Source organism: Macrotis lagotis, chromosome 5, assembly GCF_037893015.1.
Source record: "Macrotis lagotis isolate mMagLag1 chromosome 5, bilby.v1.9.chrom.fasta, whole genome shotgun sequence".
Classification (NCBI taxonomy): Eukaryota; Metazoa; Chordata; class Mammalia; order Peramelemorphia; family Peramelidae; genus Macrotis; species Macrotis lagotis.
The window spans coordinates 214747974-214766126 of record NC_133662.1 but is presented as its reverse complement, the minus strand read 5'-3'; the positions used below and the strand labels follow the sequence as shown (position 1 = coordinate 214766126).

At 35.8% G+C, this 18153-nt stretch overlaps 1 protein-coding gene across 5 annotated transcripts in view; it reads left to right on the top strand.

Moving 5' to 3' along the window:
• Nucleotides 1–18153, top strand: part of LRIF1 (ligand dependent nuclear receptor interacting factor 1) — a 39135-nt gene that overhangs the window by 3912 nt on the left and 17070 nt on the right. For 2 of the 5 annotated variants that reach the window (XM_074188397.1, XM_074188396.1), the window contains exons 2-4: nt 9428–10934; nt 12093–12347; nt 14545–14806. In XM_074188397.1, the coding sequence (XP_074044498.1) occupies nt 9428–10934; nt 12093–12347; nt 14545–14806 (2024 nt within the window). Of the gene's footprint in view, nt 1–9427; nt 10935–12092; nt 12348–14544; nt 15752–18153 lie in introns of those variants that run through there. The other 3 variants (XM_074188393.1, XM_074188394.1, XR_012468664.1) reach the window with 2 other exon arrangements.

Here is an 18153-nt window from a genome sequence, read left to right as displayed (position 1 = left end):
AGTGTTCAATAAACATAATCTCAGCTACCTGGGTTTTACTGGTAAACAAAAATTAAGTTCAAGAGGTTCAGAGATCCAGGAAGAGATAGATCACTGTCCATCTTCTCAGGGTCTTGGATTTTTAAAGTGAACTATATGCACTATTTTTCTATTAATCAAACAGTAAAGATTTATTTATTGCCTGCTAAGTCTTAGGCACTGTGCTAAATGCTAGGGGGTGGGGGTGGTATACAAAAAAAGGGCAAAAAACAGCACCTACCCTCATAGAGTTTGTAATCTAATGAGGAAGTCAACCTGCAAACGAATATATGTAAAAGATAAATTGGAAATAAAGGGAAACACTATAGTAGAGAGGTTAGGGAAGGCTTCTAGTAGAAAGTTGGATTTTAAGAAAGTCAAACAGATCAGTTATCACCTTGGAGGAGGAAGAGTATTCTAACCTTTGTGGAATAGCTAGAAGGACATGTCCATGGATCAAAGAGTAAGGTAGAAGAACAGTAGGAACCGGGCTAGTTTAGGAAGGATTTTGAATGTCATGGAGCATTTGATATTTGCTCCTGGAAGTAATGTGAAGCCACTGGAATTTATTTAGTGGTGATTGGTTAGACCTGTGCTTTAGGAAAGAAATCACTTTAGTGTACTAATAGAGGATGGGTTGGAGTGAGGAGACCCTTTAGGGAGGCAGACTGTCCCCCAGCAAGCTATTGAAAATAGTACTGGTGTGAGGTGATTGAAGGACTGCACCTGGGTGGGGTTTATCTTGAATTCAAGATGATAAAGTAGCAAAGATAAAATTGATAGTCCTTGACAGCAGCTTAGATATAAGGAGTGAAGAATCCAGGATGACTTCTATATGTCAGGCATTGTACAGTCTTGGAATTTTAAGCAAAAATGAAAAAAAGTCCTAATTCTTAGTTTACATCCTATTGTGAGAAAGGATACAGGATATGTCTTTGTGTATATGTGTATACACATAAAGCTGTATTTACAAAATAAACTCAATCTTTTTGGGGGGAGAGGGAAGGTATTATTGGGTGAATGATAAAAGACTATATGGGAAGTGGTATTTGAGTTGATTTAATTTATAGTTCTTTATTAATGATATGGAACTTTTTTCATACAGTTATGAATAGTTGGCAAATATATATCTATATATATATATATACTCTATTAGAAAATGACTCTTATAAATTTGTCTCAGTACCGTGTGTGTGTGTGTGTGTGTGTGTGTGTGTGTGTGTGTGTGTGTTGGATATCAGGCTCATCTGAGAAATTTGCTGAAATTTTTTCCCTTGTTGACTTTTCCTTTTAGTTTGAGCTGCATTGGTTTTATTTGTTCAAATTTTTATGGTTTTTTTTGTCAAAATTGTCCATTTTTCTTTAATCTTCTCCCATCCCATATTTGATCTTAAACCTCTTTCACATCCATAGTTGCCATAAGTATTGCCTTTCTTACTCTTCTAATCTGTTTGTGATATATTCACTGGAACTTACCTTTGTATATAGTGTGAGGTACTTGTCTAACCATTTGTTGCCAAACTAATTTTCAATCTTTGTTTTATACTGAAGCCTTACCCGGGTAGCTGGAGTTACAATTTTTGAACCCTAAGCTACTTTGTTCATTTGCTTCAGTTTATTTTTTGACCCCTCTTCTTTTTTGATCAGTTTCAAAATTTATTCTAATTATTGCTTTGTAGTATAATTTCAGATCCTTCTGACTTTTTAAAATTGTTTCTGGTGTATTTTTTTGTGGTTTCTGTTCAACCACAAATGGGTGAACACATTGTCTCTCGAGGAATATTGCTTGCAAAAATCTGTCATCTATTTAAGCTCATAAAAATTTTTATATGGATGTTAAAGTAGGATAAACTTAAAGATAGAATTATTCATGTTTTTTCTCTTTATCATCTCTTTTGGTTTTAAGGTCTGAGATTTTTTCCCCCAACTTCTTATATTTTTCCCATTAGAAACTTCCATGAAATAAATCCTCAATGCCTTGACTGTCGTCACTCCAACCACATATCTCCATTTTATATACTGTTCTAATGTAGCTACTTTTCTCTTCTTGGTTCTTTTTAGTGGTATTTCTAACTCATCTGTAAACATGTACAGGACTGAGTACCACTTGATAGTTCTGCTTTCCTTGATGTTGAGAAAAGTTTGATATAAAAATCTTTGGAAGATATTTCCCATCATTTTGACATTTTCCTCCTTGCAATTTCATTCTTAAATAACCTTTCAGATGGTTCTACAGACCGATCACTCCTTAAAAACTGGTTTTCCTCTTCTCTTCTTCTGTTTTATGAGGCATTATTGCTCAATGTCTTTGACCAAGCATTTTCATAAGATAATGTTTTTTAGGTTTTTGCAAGAGGAATGGGGTTAAGTGGGTTGCCCAAGGCCACATTATTTAGTGAGGTCCGATTTGAACCCAGGTACTCCTGACTCCAGGGCTGGTGCTCTATCTACTGGGCCACCTAGCTGCCCCCTGATTTTTTTTTTTAACAAATTAGCTTAAATTTTGCTTTGGTGTTGTCCTGGTATATATGTTTCCCTATAACAGTCAAGTATTTCTCAGCTTAGATACTTTTAAAAAATTCGGACCCAATGGACCCTGTATAGCATGTCTTTTTTTAATCTTAATAATTTGTGCAGGTTTTGATTCTAACTATTGGTGTTATATAAACAGCTGATCAAGAAAAGACTCAAACATCAGTGAGTCATTTCCCATATATTAAAATATAATTTCAATTTTTCTTTAGTTCTTACATATCTAACATCTAATTCTTAACAATTAGGTTTCAGTGCAACCTACAGATTTATCCTCTATTATTCATTAATCCGGATTCCTATTTTCTAAAATATTTTTCCCTGTCCTCAGCTATATCTGTTTTTACTTTGAAGTTACTGATTAACATAGTATTTTTGAGTCGGGGGACCCAAAGTTAGTAAGCATTTATTTAGCCCTTAGAAGATACTTAGGTGCACTGAAAATTGTTGGGTGTACAAAGAAAATAAAAAACATGGTCCCTTCTATCAAGGAGCAAATATTCTACTGAAGGAGACAATATAGGTCAAGAATATGTTTATTAAAGTTGCTGATAGTATTCAGAAAAGACCTGGCATTAGCAATGACAGGATGGTGGGAGAAAAGGGGTTAGATGGCTTTCTACTGAAATATTTGAGCTGAATTTTGAAGAAAACTAGGGAAGAACTCCAACCATGGAAGCTACCAAGTGCAAAGTCAGGGGCTTTAGTAGAAGGGCTGAGCACATAGCTAGGCTTAATAAATGCTTGTTGATTGTTTGACTCACTGGAGATGGGGAGTGGAGCTGTCTATTTGTCACCCACACATGGGTCATTTTTGCTGAATTAAAGTCATGTGTAAGGAGACTGGAAAGGTAGTTAAGGACTGAGTTTAAAAGAGTTTTAAATCCCAGACACAGACATCTCTATTTTATCCTGTTGGTAATAGGGAGTTACTGGAGCTCATTGAACATTGGGGAGGGACATGGCCAGACCTCTACTTTATAAAAATCACCTTGGGAGCTAGGTAGAAGATAGACTGGAGTTCAGAGAGACCTGAGATAAGGAAACCATTCAGAAGACTGTTAAAAAAAGTCTAGATGAGAGGTGATAAGCACCAGAGAGAGAAACATAGACAAAAGATGTAATGAAGGTGGTCAGGTGGGAGCTCTGTTTCAGTGAAAGAAGATGGAAGGTGTGAAAAAGAATGATGCAAGAGCAGCAATATCAGTGGAAAGGAGGTCCAGACAGACAGGAAGCTTTAGGGCAGTGAGAGAGTGAGGGAATCTCAAATGATGAGTATAGAATGGGATTCAAGGTCCCTGGGATGAGGTGGTTATAAGGGAGTGAATATGATTACTGCTGAGCAGTGAGTCCAGACAGAAAGAAGTTCAGTGAAGAAGGATCAGACTGTTGTTCAAGTTGCTCCCTTGAGGTTCATCCTCTTAGTAGATGGAGATGTGTATAAGGAGGTAGGGGATGATGGTCAGGAGGCTGGCATGCCTGGCTTGTTCTAGAATAGCTCCTGGGAGCAGGTGAAGTTCAGGAAAAGAGTTGACCATTTGGCAGGTCAGCCCTGGAGAAAATCTTGGGCCAGACCCTATCTGTAATGGGTAGTGAGTAGTGGCCCTCCTTTTCCTGGGTCAGAAAGCCAGGGAAGCCAGCAGGGCTTTTCTGGTGAGAAAATTTTTTTCTAATCCATACCAGCAACTTGAGTTGAGCAAATTACTTTGGAGCACCTAGAGGTTAGGCACCTTACTCCAGCACATTCATATGTATCAGAGGGATGACTTGACTCTCTGTCATGCCACTTGACCTTGATTTAATTTGAAGAGTTTTTTGAATTCATGGATTTCTGCCTGTTTTCATCTGTTGGTACCTAAATTCTAGACACCTATTTTTTTTACCTCTTTTTTTAAGTCTTTTTTTAACTGAAGTTCCTATTTCCTACTTTTAATTTAATTTAAAAAAAAACAAACAACAAACCTGATTCTATCAGGTATTCCTTCTACCCATTTTTAGATTTCTAATCCCTTCAGTACTTTTCACTCTCTTCTCTCCTCCTTTGCCCCCAGCCTTGAAAGAAATAAAAGTGGATTTTCTTACTAAGGCCAAATCCCAATATGAATTTCACTTGATCCCATTATCTCTTTTATCTTCTTCAAGAACTTGATCTTACAATCATTTGTCCACTGGTTTCATCTTTACTACCTATAGTCTAGATCCTCCCTCAGCCTTTAATTAAAAACTAAAACTTTAATAGTAGACCCCTTCCTTAAAGCTGTTGACCTAGATCACTTCTGATCCCACTGCTCAGCTAAAATTCCTTTCTCTAAGGTATTTATCTTCTTATTACTTAATCCTTTGACCTTCTTTCCCCCCCCCCCCCCCCCCCCCCAGTTCTTATCTCCTGGCTTTGCTCTGTCTCCTCCTAGATATTCTCTCAGGGTTTTGGGCTACACTACACTGTCCTGTTTCTCTTACTAATCTGATTGTTGAATCATCATCCCTATCACCCCCTCACTCCCAAAAGTGAATATCTCATATTTCTTAACTGAATGTTCTCTTAACTCTCTTTTGTACTCTCCTGGTGACCTCATCCCTTCCTATTAATTTTAAGAATCAGGTTCCAAACCTGTATATATCCAGGCCCAGTTCCTCTCCTGAGGATCAGGCTCACATCAAGGAAACATTTTGGACTTTTGGAATTCATTGTTCCATAGGTACTCAAGAGTGCCTTTCTGTTGTTCCACCATTTGACTCTCTGAGGCAAAGTATAAGAAGTCTAGTCCTTCTCTGTGTTGACTGCTTTCATTTTAAAGCATCCCCATAGCGTGAACTGAAGAACTGAACTTAGTACTACAGATTTGGTCTCCTTGGGAAGAGTCTAACCAAGGTTGTCCAAAGTTGTCCAAGGTAACCAATTCTAATAGACACATCATATCTACCATCTTCTTTCTCTGTCTCTGTCTTCTCCCTTCTCTTTGAGTGTTGTTAGTTGATTGGGCGATAAGGGAAATACTAGGACATAATAATCTAGATTTCAGTATCTATTTGATAAAATAATTTGGACTAGATATAGAGATGTGAGCCAGGAGTTGTGTGATTAGGTAGATTTGATACTGATTAAATGACTAGACTCAAAAGAAACAAATGAAGAGTTGGGATTTGATGAATTCTCAGGTCTCTGCTAGTACTCAGCTAGGATTCTATGATCCTATAGGACTTCATTTACTTCAGTAGACAATACTACTAGTATTTTTCATGATACAGTTAGCATTTAAGAACATCTTGGCAAACTAAAATGATGAGGTACATCTAATGAGGTGAAATGAAATGCAAAAAAACAAAAGTATTCTTGAGTTTAAAGCTTCCTTGATAATATTTCTTCCGGAAAATCTCTTTTATTGGCCCTCATTAGGTATACTTCATCTCTCATCAACAACCAAATACATGTTACTTAAATAGAAATTTGGAAATCATGACCTTATCCTTCAGTCAGAGAGGCAGAGGGTGGTGATGAGGTGGAATCCCAAGGCTGAGGAAGTTATCTTAATATTGATCTTCCTGGAGCATGGTGGAGCAGTTCTTCAAGAAACTCCCAAAATAGGTGAGAAATGATATGTCTGAATTGAACTATCCATAAACAGAACTTTAGAACTTCTCATTGGAACAATAAGGAGGGAATATAGTTCAATCATGCACTTCACCTAGTGCAGACATAAAGTTGTGAGATGAAAAATGTTGAATGCAGGGGAAGGCAAGAAGTCCAGGTGAGTTATGTAAGGTAGTGTGTATGTGTCCATAAAAGTGTAAGATGAGATTTTATCTTGATGACCTGATGTTTCAGGTCCCTTCTAGTGTTCAGACATGTAATTTTTTGATCTTGTGAGTTGTAGACTTCATTGATTTAGATGCAGATGATATTTAGTGGTATAGGTGATGATTGTGACTGGAGCCAGATTGTGAAGGACTTTAAAAGTTGAGCAATGACATTTCTTGTAGTGTAAGTAGTCCAAAAAGGGAATTTTATGATTATTGTTCATTTTTCTATTAATTATAACCTATTTCACATTGTTACTTAATTCTTTAATGTGTTGATTCTGGAAAGGCTTTGAATCTTCATGAATTCCTGTCCTAGTGCTTTAGATATAAAATCCTTTAATACTTTAAAGATTTGTCATTTTATTGGTGTGACTCTGCTGGTGCTAATTATAACCTTTCTAGATTATCTTCTAGAGTTTCTGTAACTAAAAAAATGGGTCACTTTGGTTTCTTTTGTGATAATACCCTCAAACCTAGCTAAACTTGTCTAGCGCAACAAATATGTAGTTTATGTGTGACCTTCTGGAAGCATTTCCTGCTAGATAGAACCTGCCATGGGTTATATTCCCCCTGACAGTTTTTTCAAGAACCATCAACCACTTCCAGACTATAAGAAGGAATCAGAAAGGGACTTCATTGGAGGTTACACAAAATTAGGTGCCTCATCATAGAATAGCAGATCTTATAGTTGGAAAAAACCAAAGCAGTCATCTCATACACGAAAGGAATCCCCTTTTTGGCATAACCCAACAAGTGGTCATTTAGCCTCCCTTCCAAGCCATTTCACTTCTGACAGCTCAAAGTTTTAGAAAGGTTTCTTGACTTCTAGCCCAAATTTGCTTCTTTGCAGCTTATACTCATTGATCCTACTTCAGTCAAATCAAACAAGACTAGTGTGTTTCTTCTCCACATGACAGACATTTAAATACTTGAAGACAGCTTTTGATTCCTTTTGATCCAAGCAAATATGTCTAGTTCCTTCATATATGTATACATATACATATATATATGATATATTCAAGGCTTTTTTTTAAAATTAAAGGTTTTATTTATTTTGAGTTTTACAATTTCCCCCATCTTACTCCCCTCCCCCACAGAAAGCAATCTGTCAGTCTTTACATTGTTTCCATGTTGTACATTGATCCAAATTGAGTGTGATGAGAGAGAAATCATATCTCATGGCTCTTTTCTAAGCATAATCTAGTTTGTCAATGTTGTCTTAAACCAAGGCACCCAGAACTGAGCACAGTATCGCAGCTAAAGTTGACAAAAACTGATGAGTACGGTTGGATTTTCAGTTACCTGTTTCTGGAAGCTGTCCCCCCCCCCCCCCTTAATGCAGCCCAAAATTGCATTAGCCTTTTTGGCTGCTACATCATACTGCTGACTCACTGAGTTTATAGATTTTTTTTCCCCCTAAAAAATTTTGTGAGACAAATCTTACTGTTCTTTTGAGATAATTATAATTTTAAAAAATACTTTATCTTTGCAATTCAGTATTTGACAGTCTTTTAATACTTTTTTTCTGTGCTCAGCTGGATCTAATGATTTATTTGCTAACAACTTTGAAATAACCTCTAAAAGTATTTAAGTGATTGTTTTATCTCTTATTTATATGTGAGTATTCTAACTTAAAACAATTGTAGTACTAGATTTTGATAAACAACACAAGATGGCAGTATTTCAACATGAAATGTTTTCCTCCTAAGAGTGCAACACAACTTTCCTAGGTTTTTAACATTTTGAATCTAATAAGGGTTTTCCAGGTTGGAAAATCATGAAAAAAAAGGAATTTTAGAAAATATTCACCTTTGTGTATTTCCATTCCTGAGGAATCAGTTCTGTTTGGTCTTAAAAGGGAAGAAGAAATGGCAGTAAGTTTCAGAGAGACAAATTTAGATTTGATGTCAGAAAAAAGCTAGCAATTAGAACTGTCCAGAAGTGGAATGATTTGTCTTTAAAGGTGGTGGGTTCCCTTTCTGTACTTCTTCAAGTATAGAGATTATCTTGTATAGGGGTTCTTTTGTATATCATTTATGTTCAGTGACTTCTGAGATCCTTTCCAACCCTCAAAAATCTTTGGAATTCAGCAGGTTGTAGGTAGGTAGATAAAATTAAAACAGGAATAACAATCAAGTGCAGTTTATTTCTTTGAAATAACTAATATAAGTTTGTGTTTTTTTTGTAATTGGAGTGGTATATGGACAGGGTGCCAGACCTTATAGAAACTTGGAGGCAATTGGAAATCACACAAGAAAACTATCCTAGCATTTGTAGTCTAAAGTTGCAGAAGACCAAGGAGAAATAATTGTTGTAACTCATGGATCAGCAAGGAGCTGAACTGGTAGATGAGAGATCAGGAGTCAATGCCAAAGAAAAGTGTTTTAGAAAGTAATTTATCTAGTTCACAGTTTTTTTCTATGTGAACATCATAGCGCTTAATAAATGTTTGTTGAATAAATGAAATAGGAGTGAGGAAAGAAGATAAAAGTTACCATATAGGTGAGGGAAGTACAACTTTAGAGAAATAAAAGGAGAAAAGAGTATGTGGGGAAGAGGTATATAAGTGGGGGGAATGGACATTTCTCCTGAAGTCACCATTGGGTTCAAATGTGTTTTTCTCTAAAATATTAAGATTCCATTCCCTTTTTCAGATCACATACAAATTTTGAATTAGAACTGACTATATCAACTGATTATTGCTTCTTTTTGAAGAAGAAAAATTGTGTTTTGGGGCAGCTAGGTGGCGCAGTTGATAAAGCACTGGCCCTGGAGTCAGGAGTACCTGGGTTCAAATCCGGTCTCAGACACTTAATTACCTAGCCTGTGTGGCCTTGGGCAAGCCACTTAACGCCATTGCCTTGCAAAAACTGTTTTTAAAAATTGTGTTTTATAAATGGTCAGATTTCCTTTTGCTTTACCAACTTGAGAGCTAAAATCCATAGGTCTAAATGAAGAAGTCATTGCTTTCAAAGATTGTATTTGCAAATGCTTCTAGTTTTTTTAAAATTAGAAACATGAACTTTGCTGAAGTGTCTTATATTCATTTTTATATAATTTCTTTTTTTTTTTTAAGTATTGCAGGCTGCATGTATCAAGTAGTTCAGACGACTGGCCTGGATGGAAAAAACCTTCTGAGATTGCTTCCGATTCCCAATTCCTCTGGAAATGTTATGCCACTAGTTCAATCTTCAGGCACATCTGATACTTCAAAAGGGAATATATCAAATCCAGTTCATGTTACTATTCAGACTCAACTTTCTAGCACTCCTACAACTGCATCCATTCAATTTCCTGTTTTTCAGCCAACCAGTTCTGGAAATTATTTCCTTTCAAGAGCGGTTGATAAATCTGAAAATGTTAGAGTAGCCTCTGTGGGGAAAGAAAGTTTGGCTTCATCTTCAACAGCTCAGAACAGTAACAGTACTATGAAAGTTGAAAGACTGGCCTTGCAAAAAATTGCTGTTCCTCCCTCAACTACTCAAGGTGACACAGCATACATGTTGGTAAATACTAAGAACCTGCCAGTGACTGTAAAGTCTCCTGTATTACCATATGGGCACCATTTACAGATTCCAGCCAATGCTGAAGTAAAATCTGTACCAGCATCATCTTTGCCACCTCCAATTCAACAGAAGATACTTGCAGCTGCAGCTACAAACACCTCAGGAACAGCAGAAGCTTCGAAAGTACCAACTGTTATTTATGTGTCTCCCGTAAATACAGTAAAATCTGTAGTTCCTAAGACCTTTAAAAATATTTGTCCTAAACCTCCAAATCCTACAGAAGCTGCAAAGCCCACGAATTTAAACACTTCACCACAAACACCAGCAAAAAGTTCTACAGATGGATCTAATAAGGAAGGCCAGCAATCTGGAGATGCACCAATGAAATGGGTTGTACGAGAAAATCCACAGTCTTCCCCTTGTCTTGTTCCTGTCAAGTCTTCAAACAATATGGCTTCAAAGATCTTAAAAACATTGATGGATATGAAGAATGTTGAAGCTAGTTCTCTAAGTATGCCTCCGTTATGTTCAAACTCTTCTAGTGGAACTCAAGCAAAAATTACTCCCATTAAAGATAATGCTTTGGTTATGTTTAATGGGAAAGTCTATCTGTTGGCTAAAAAGGGGTCAGAAGTTCTTCCGTCTCAAACCGATCAACAGAATTCTGCTGCTCCTGATGCATCACCGAGAAAAGATACATCACAGATACCTAATTCCAATTCGGTCACAAAAATCACTAATGAGGTTGTAAATATTGTGTTGGCAAAAAATAAGACTGCCCCCCAGAAGGAAACAAAGTTGGTTTCTGATGCACAACTTGCTTCTGAACCCGTTCCAAGTTTAGAGAAGAATAACAAAGTGGAAGGTGCTTCTCTTTCTGCCCAAAGTTCACAGCATGTTAAGCAACCCCTCTATCTAGAGCAGTATAAGACCGTGCACATAAAACTAAACTTACCAGATGTGATCAGTCCAGCTCAAAATGCCAAAAAAGAAACAGGTGTCAGCCACATGAAAGATTCTTCTGGTGATACAATGATTACATCAAAGTGCTGTGTTTACACAACTCAGGAACCAAAGGTAATTCTCCCAAACCAGGCATATGTCTAGCATATTTTTTTTGCATGCAAATTGAATTTTTTCCTCAATAGGGCAATGATTGTCATCCATATTGCCTTTTTCTCCCTCTACAGAAACACTGGATGAAGTACTGATTTTGAAATGTATTACACTGTATTTTGTAGCAACCACTGGGGTTGAAGCATGCAAATAACCTGAGGGAACTGGGAGAGGAGAGTGTATTTGACAAGTCCATGCAGAGCACTTGTACTGAGTTTTAAAACTAAGTACAGGCATTTTGGTCTGGAAGAGCTTAGGATTGACATTGCTTGTTAAAAGCATAATTAGGTATTTGATATTTTAACCATAACTCTGATTTTAACATTAGAAATGATGAGCATTGTACTTTTAGAATTACTTTTATCTTAGATGTGAGCCAAAGATATTTTATCGATTTCTTTAACTAGGCAGTAGAAGGAGGCAGATATCTTTGCTTTTCTCATGAAATTCTGCAGGATTGGTTAGTCCTTGACTCACTGATTGGTGATTTACAGAGCTAGACTCTCTCTTTTAAGGCAAATCCCCTAGCGATTTCTATTTTCTCCTCTTAAATACCTCTCCCTGATTCACCCAAGCTCAATACTCATGAACACTACCATTCATATACATACCATTTTCAGTAATTTCTTTGATTTTCTGTCTGTCTTTTCTGTCATAGAAGTTGTTGAATGGCCAGGGAAGCAAACAACTTAAGTTCTGATTGCTACTTGCTAAGCTGGTTAGACAGGTTAGCTTTTTTAGATATTTTAATTTCCCGGCAGTGATGAATTAATATTTCTTAACTGTTGTCATCTATTTACTTTTTAATTTCATCTGTAGTAATAGTAGTGGTAGTAATTACTTATTACTCCTTTGGTGTAGAATCAAGTCAAACTAGTAAAAATATAATTAAATGAGAAATTGCAGGGGAGCATTTAAGTTTCACACTGTGAAATTCAATTTTCAGAATGTGGGTGGTAGTGCAAGGATTTCCTGTACCTAGCCTAGCCATTTAGGATTTTAAAGCATGCTGTTCTCTTTTATGTAAGATGAGGTAATCACTTAATTGCAGGTCTGTTGAAACTGCTTGAGTAATTTTTACAGCATTGTTTATGTGTTGTATTCTCTCTCTGATTTTAGAACCAGGGTGAGATGGCGTTTGTTATGGAGACACATACTCAAAGCAGAAGTCAAAAGGAATCATGTCGGAGGGAGTATGCTGAATTAAGAAAGAAATTTGGTATCACAAAAGATTTGAGAGTGCGCCTTACCCGAATTCCTCTATTTAACTCCACAAGTTTATATTCCCCTAGCAGTTTGACAAACAGTATTTCTTCCAAAGAGTCAAAGCTTATTGTGGATCTAACATCTGGGAAAGAGGAAGAGAGCCAGGAGGTAAAAGAATTTTAAAATGTCTTTTGTAGGTTCCAAAAAGGAACACAAATTCATATTTTAAATATTTTTAAGATTTCAACTCTTAGGCAAGCTATGTTTTTTAAATACTTGTCACCAAAAACAGAGAAACAAATCCCAAATTAATTTTTTGGGAGATTGTAGTATATGTAGTCTTTTAATGTAAGTGAATAATGAATTTAGTGCTTTTTCTTTTTAAATCATAAAGCTAAAAGCTCAGAGGTCACCTAGGTCATTTTCCTGTTTCCAGGCTGAACTGTATCTAAAATAATTTGTAGAAATAGGTATTCATCTTAAGTTTTTGTGGCAGCAAATTCAGCAACCTCCCTCAGTAAGTCTTTAGGATATTAAAAATATTTTGATTTGGTAAGGAAAAGCTTACTAATAATCATAGCTGTCTAAAAGTAGAATGTACTGGTTCAGGAAGTATTATAGTAATACCAGTTAATATTATTTGGAGGTGACATGAAACTAGAAAGGATAACTGATAAGCTAAATGAGAGGTTTCAAAAAAGTGCTGTGAACCAGATTTTTAATTTTTTTATTCATGAGAAACTTAGTATTTCCCCATCCTAAGTCTCCTTTACCCCACCCTTGCCCTATGAGATGGGGAGAGGAAAAATTCTTGTAACAAATATAAAAATGAAGCAAACAAATTTCTGAATTTGTCATGTTCCCAAAATAATCTGTCTAATTTTGCATTCTGAATTCATCAGGAAATTTGCAGCTTGCTTCATCAGTTGGTCTTTTGAAATTGTGGTTGGTCACTTGATCAATCAGATTCTTACATCTTTCAAAGCCATTTTTTTTCTTTATCATGTTCTTCTGATTTGTTCCTTTCACTCTACCTAAGTTCATTCAAGTATAAGTCAGGACTAGTAAAGTAGTATTTAATAGTAAAATATAAAATCTTATACTCATTAAAAGAAATGACCTCTATAAGTACAAGAGGGAGAAGCAACTGGACAACAGTTAATTGAAAAAGACTTGATGCTTTAGTGAATAAGTTACCTGAATAAATAAATCAACAGTGTAACATGGTGATAAAAGAAGAAAATATGATTTTAGGTTGCAACCATAGGAGGCAAGACTGGCCCAATGGGTGCTACATAAGAACTAATTTTAATTGATTTGAAGGACTTTTACAGAATGTAAATTCAACTTACATTGGTTTCTAAGAGCATGAAATGAAAGTCCAAAGCAAACAGATTTTGATTCAATTAGGAAAAATTTGTAATCATAGTTATATGAAAAGTAGAAGAGGCAGCTTTAGGAGTAGTCACCTTTAAAATAGTACCTGAATGACCAAGTGTTGTGTTGCAGCAGTTTCTTGATTCCACCAAACTCTTTGTTTCTAACCATTGCTATCTTCAGGTGTAAAGCATATCTATCAGGTAAGATCAGAAGATATATCCAGAAAATAATAATCTGACGAGTCCTTAACATTTGAAGGGAAATTTGTATGGTTCTGACTTGAGCAGAACATCTGAAAGTAAACCTAGCTTCTGATGGGCCAAATGTGTTCCACTTGAGTACTAGGGGAGGAAGGGGAAAAAATCCTTATGATTTGTCATGTTATTTTACTGTTTATTGAAGAATGAGCTGATCATTCATAGTCTCTCTTCATTTCTCCTCTCTCTGCCTTTCTTCATGCTCTATTCCCATCCATAGAAGAGGAGGAAATTAGACATGAATTTAATTCATAAAATTCTTTGCCAGTACCATTACTTTGTTTAGTCAGCTATTTGCATTTAGTATGAAAACATGGACTAATTCTATCAAGATTGTAGTTTATCAATTGTGTTACCATACAAGTAAATGGATAATAGTTTTCTCTGTTCCTTCCTATTAAAAAGGTAAACAGGAAGGGAAGTGAAGGAGGTTATACCCTCCTCATGCCATAATAGGATATAGGTAAGTGAGATTAACAAGATGAGCTTTTGGTAGACTAATAAAATTCAAGTCAATTTAATAAGCATTTATGAAGTGCTTCCCATGCTAGGTGTTGTGTTAGGCATGCAAAGACGAAAAAGAAATAATCCTTTTGCTGAAGGACTTTACATTCTTTTGGAAGGAAACAATAGATATTCAGGTAATAAATGTTTTTCCCAACTGTCAGCTGTGTTAAACTGTTAGCATGATGTAAATAATACCATTTTTGTTTTCTTTTGGGATTTAGCTTACATTACAACAGGACTTGGATAAGAAAAGAAAAGCAAAAACTATTATGAAAGTAGACAGTACTAAGAAGAAGAAATCTGGGCATGATGGTAACCTATCTCTGAACACAGGAACTGATTGCAGCAGTCCTCAAATTCTTAACAGTGTTTCATCTGATTCAGCTTTATCATCACAAAGTAATAACCTCATTGGTTGCACGAAGTCCAGTGAAGAGAATTCTGCTGAGTTAAAAGTACATACTCAAGATGGTCTTGACAGAGGTACAAATAGTCCTGCCTCTGTTTCTTTTGAACAAGAACTTCCAGGTAGTCAAGATTGTTATATTGATGATAGTTTCCCAACGATGTTGCCAGAATTGGATGAAACTATACGAGATGAAAAAATAAAAAGACTTAAGCAGCTACTCAAAGAAAGAGAAGCAGCTCTTGAAGAAATTCGTAAAAAGATGCAACAAAGTTAAAAATGTAGCTGTTGACTTGAAAAGATCTTAATGAAGTGTTTATTTCTCCCCGTGTGGTTTTTGTATAAATTATTTTAATGTACAGGTAATCCGAAGGCTTTTTTGAATCTAAAACATTGTTTTTGTCACTGAATTATCGAATATGTTTAAAGGAGATAAAAGAGACTGAAGCAGAACTGTTGGTTCTAAGTACTTCTAACTTGGAATATCTGAAATTTGTCTTAGCTGTGATTTTTTTTGTAATGGAAAATTTGATACTTTTATATCATTTTGATTTGAACTTTTCCAACTTTAAGCTTGTACAGTTGTCATGTTTGTGTCTTTTGGATATTTTCCAGTAGTTAATTTTGATAAGACTTCAGAAGTCCTGTGTCTGGGAAGAAAATCTGACCTCTGTTCTTAGCTCTGCCACAGAATTCTCTAGATAACTTAGGGAAAGTTGCTTAATGTTTTATGTGATCTCCTTATCTAAAAAATGAAGATAATGATAACCTGTTCTCCTACCTCACTCCTATATTGAGGATTGAGTGATACGTACATACATATATTTTTTTACACCATGGAAGAAAGATATTAACAACCACAATGTTCAAGTGTTAAAAGTTTTTTTTCTTAAAGATGAGGAGCTTATATTTTGTAGCTTTTACCATATTGTTTAGTGTGATTCAAAACATTTTTTGACCCAGGTATCAGAATGTATTGTATCCTTGAAGTAGGACTAATGTTTCCTTTTTTTTTCTCCCCCTCTAAATACACCTTTACTTGGAGTGGTATATAAAGTATAGGTTGATTGGTAATCATTCTTTAGTGCACAGCATTGCTTTGGATTGTAATAAACTAGTATATTTCTTTAGTTACAAAAAAAAATTTTATAGTTGCTGCTGAAGTAGTCATTTATTTTTGTGTATTTTTGAGGCATTTAAAAACACTATTCTGAGGACCAGTCTGAAGAAGGAGTCTATGGTACCAAAAAAGATTAAGAAACCCAGTCTTAGAAGCATTTGGAACATGGAAATGGTGTTTTTAAGAAACACTTGATGGTTCTGTGATCTTTGATATTCACAAGTTCTCTCCAGCAGTGTAGATTACTTAAGAAGGTCTGTCCATTCTGGGCAGCTCTCCTGTTTGCCACAGGCGGTTCACCCAGTCTGAAGTTCTTTGAATTGTCCTGACATTTGGAAAATGTCCCAGTGGAGCACTCTGGTGGTCTGCCTGTAGTCCCTCACTCTCACTATGTGACAATCCCATTCCCTCCTTCTAGTTTACATATCCTCGGTAACCTCTTTCTCCTGTATTTTGGAGTTTTCCTATCTAGTGATGGGTGGTTTTTGCCATGGAAACCTATGAAACAAATTTTTTTAAAATGACTTAAATTGTGCTTCATGTCTTTTTGTTAGCACCTTGCCAGTGTTTCTTGAACACCAATTAATATATTGAGACTATAATGGATGGAATCAGACCAGTAAGTCAGAAACAAATTATAACACAAAGACATCCATTAATTTGCTGATTATTGGTATAATTTATCTAATTCATAAGTTCAGTCTAATCAGAACCCATTTGTCAGCATTCTCAGTCTCAAGTTTCATATTTGTCGACTACTGTTTAAATATTTGTTTCTTGGGGCGGCTAGGTGGTGTAGTGGATAAAGCACCGGCCTTGGAGTCAGGAGTACCTGGGTTCAAATCTGGTCTCAGACACTTAATAATTACCTAGCTGTGTGGCCTTGGGCAAGCCACTTAACCCTATTTGCCTTGCAAAAACCTAAAAAAAAAAAAAAAAAAAAAGTAAAAAAATAAATAAATAAAAATAAATATTTGTTTCTCTTGGTATACTTACTTAAATTGCCATTCTTAAATAAAGGGGGAGGGACTGCATAATATGACTTGAGGAAACTACAAGCATCCTAAGTATGGCAGATTTGAGATCCCTTCTTTACATCATGTTGGAAAGAGTATGTTTATTGATGTTTATTCAGAAAGATCAAAAAAAGGTCTGAGAGCATATGGCATTCAATAATCCCAGATTTTAAAATGTAAAAGAAGCTTTCCCCTCCTTTGGACAGCTGATAAAATTATCCAGATAATAAAACTCAAATTATGTAATAATTATTCATCTGTGAAGAATTCAAATCAGTCAGCTGCACTGATGCTTATTGTCTGAACTAGGAAAATGAGTGTCACTTGTGGTTTATTGCTCTTTGTTCTCTATTTACAAAGATGGTAGTCCCCTTAGCTCACATACATGGATGTGTTTGCAGTAACAACCAGCTATCTTCATGCTGATCCAGTTATTTGAAAAGAAAACATTTGGAAGATGGAATGTAGGAAGTGTGTTGTGATGAGTGCTATACAAAAGAAGTTTGAAATTTGCTAAAATTTGTTAAAATGTTGGTACCTAGTGTAAAAATGTTCAAATTATCTTGTTGCATTTAAATAGAACTAGAGTGTTTATCTTACTGTGAGTCCTGTGCTCTTCAAGTCCATAGATTAAGGTGTACCTGTGTACCTGGAAACACCAAGTAATCAATACATAGTGCACTTTATTATGCTATTTTCTCTAATTGAGCCCACATATCCAGTTTTCTGGTGAGTTTGGAATTCCATGTGGATTGCAGAGATCCATCGGGAAATTTGGGATGCTGTATAGAATAAGGACCCTGAGGAAATTTTCCTGGATCTCTATAAAGGGATCACTTTTGAAATGGGAACCCTTCACTTCCCATGAGAAATTTTGGTGTTCTTGTGTAGAAAGGACCCTATCCAGAGCCTAGTTTGCTTTTATATGCATTGAGGAAATTATGGAAATTTTTTATTCAGCATAGTTGATTTCTTACCAAGTTGGGAGGGGAACTTGTACCTCAGGTCTCTTGTGTTGAGAGAGTCTCATGTGCTCTGGGAATGTGATTAGTACTCAGATTTTCTGAGATGACTTGGATTTTCTTCAGGAGCTTCTTAATAATTGACCCACTTTGTGAATATGAGTCTAATGCAGACAGAGGGAGGTGATGTAGTGGAATAGAGTGAGATACTATAATCCCCAGCACCTAGATCTGATTTGCAGTCAAAGCAACAAAGCAAATTGATTTCCTTTCTAATTGAAGAGTAAGGGGTGATGCTTCCTTTAATCTAGATCCCAGATCCCATG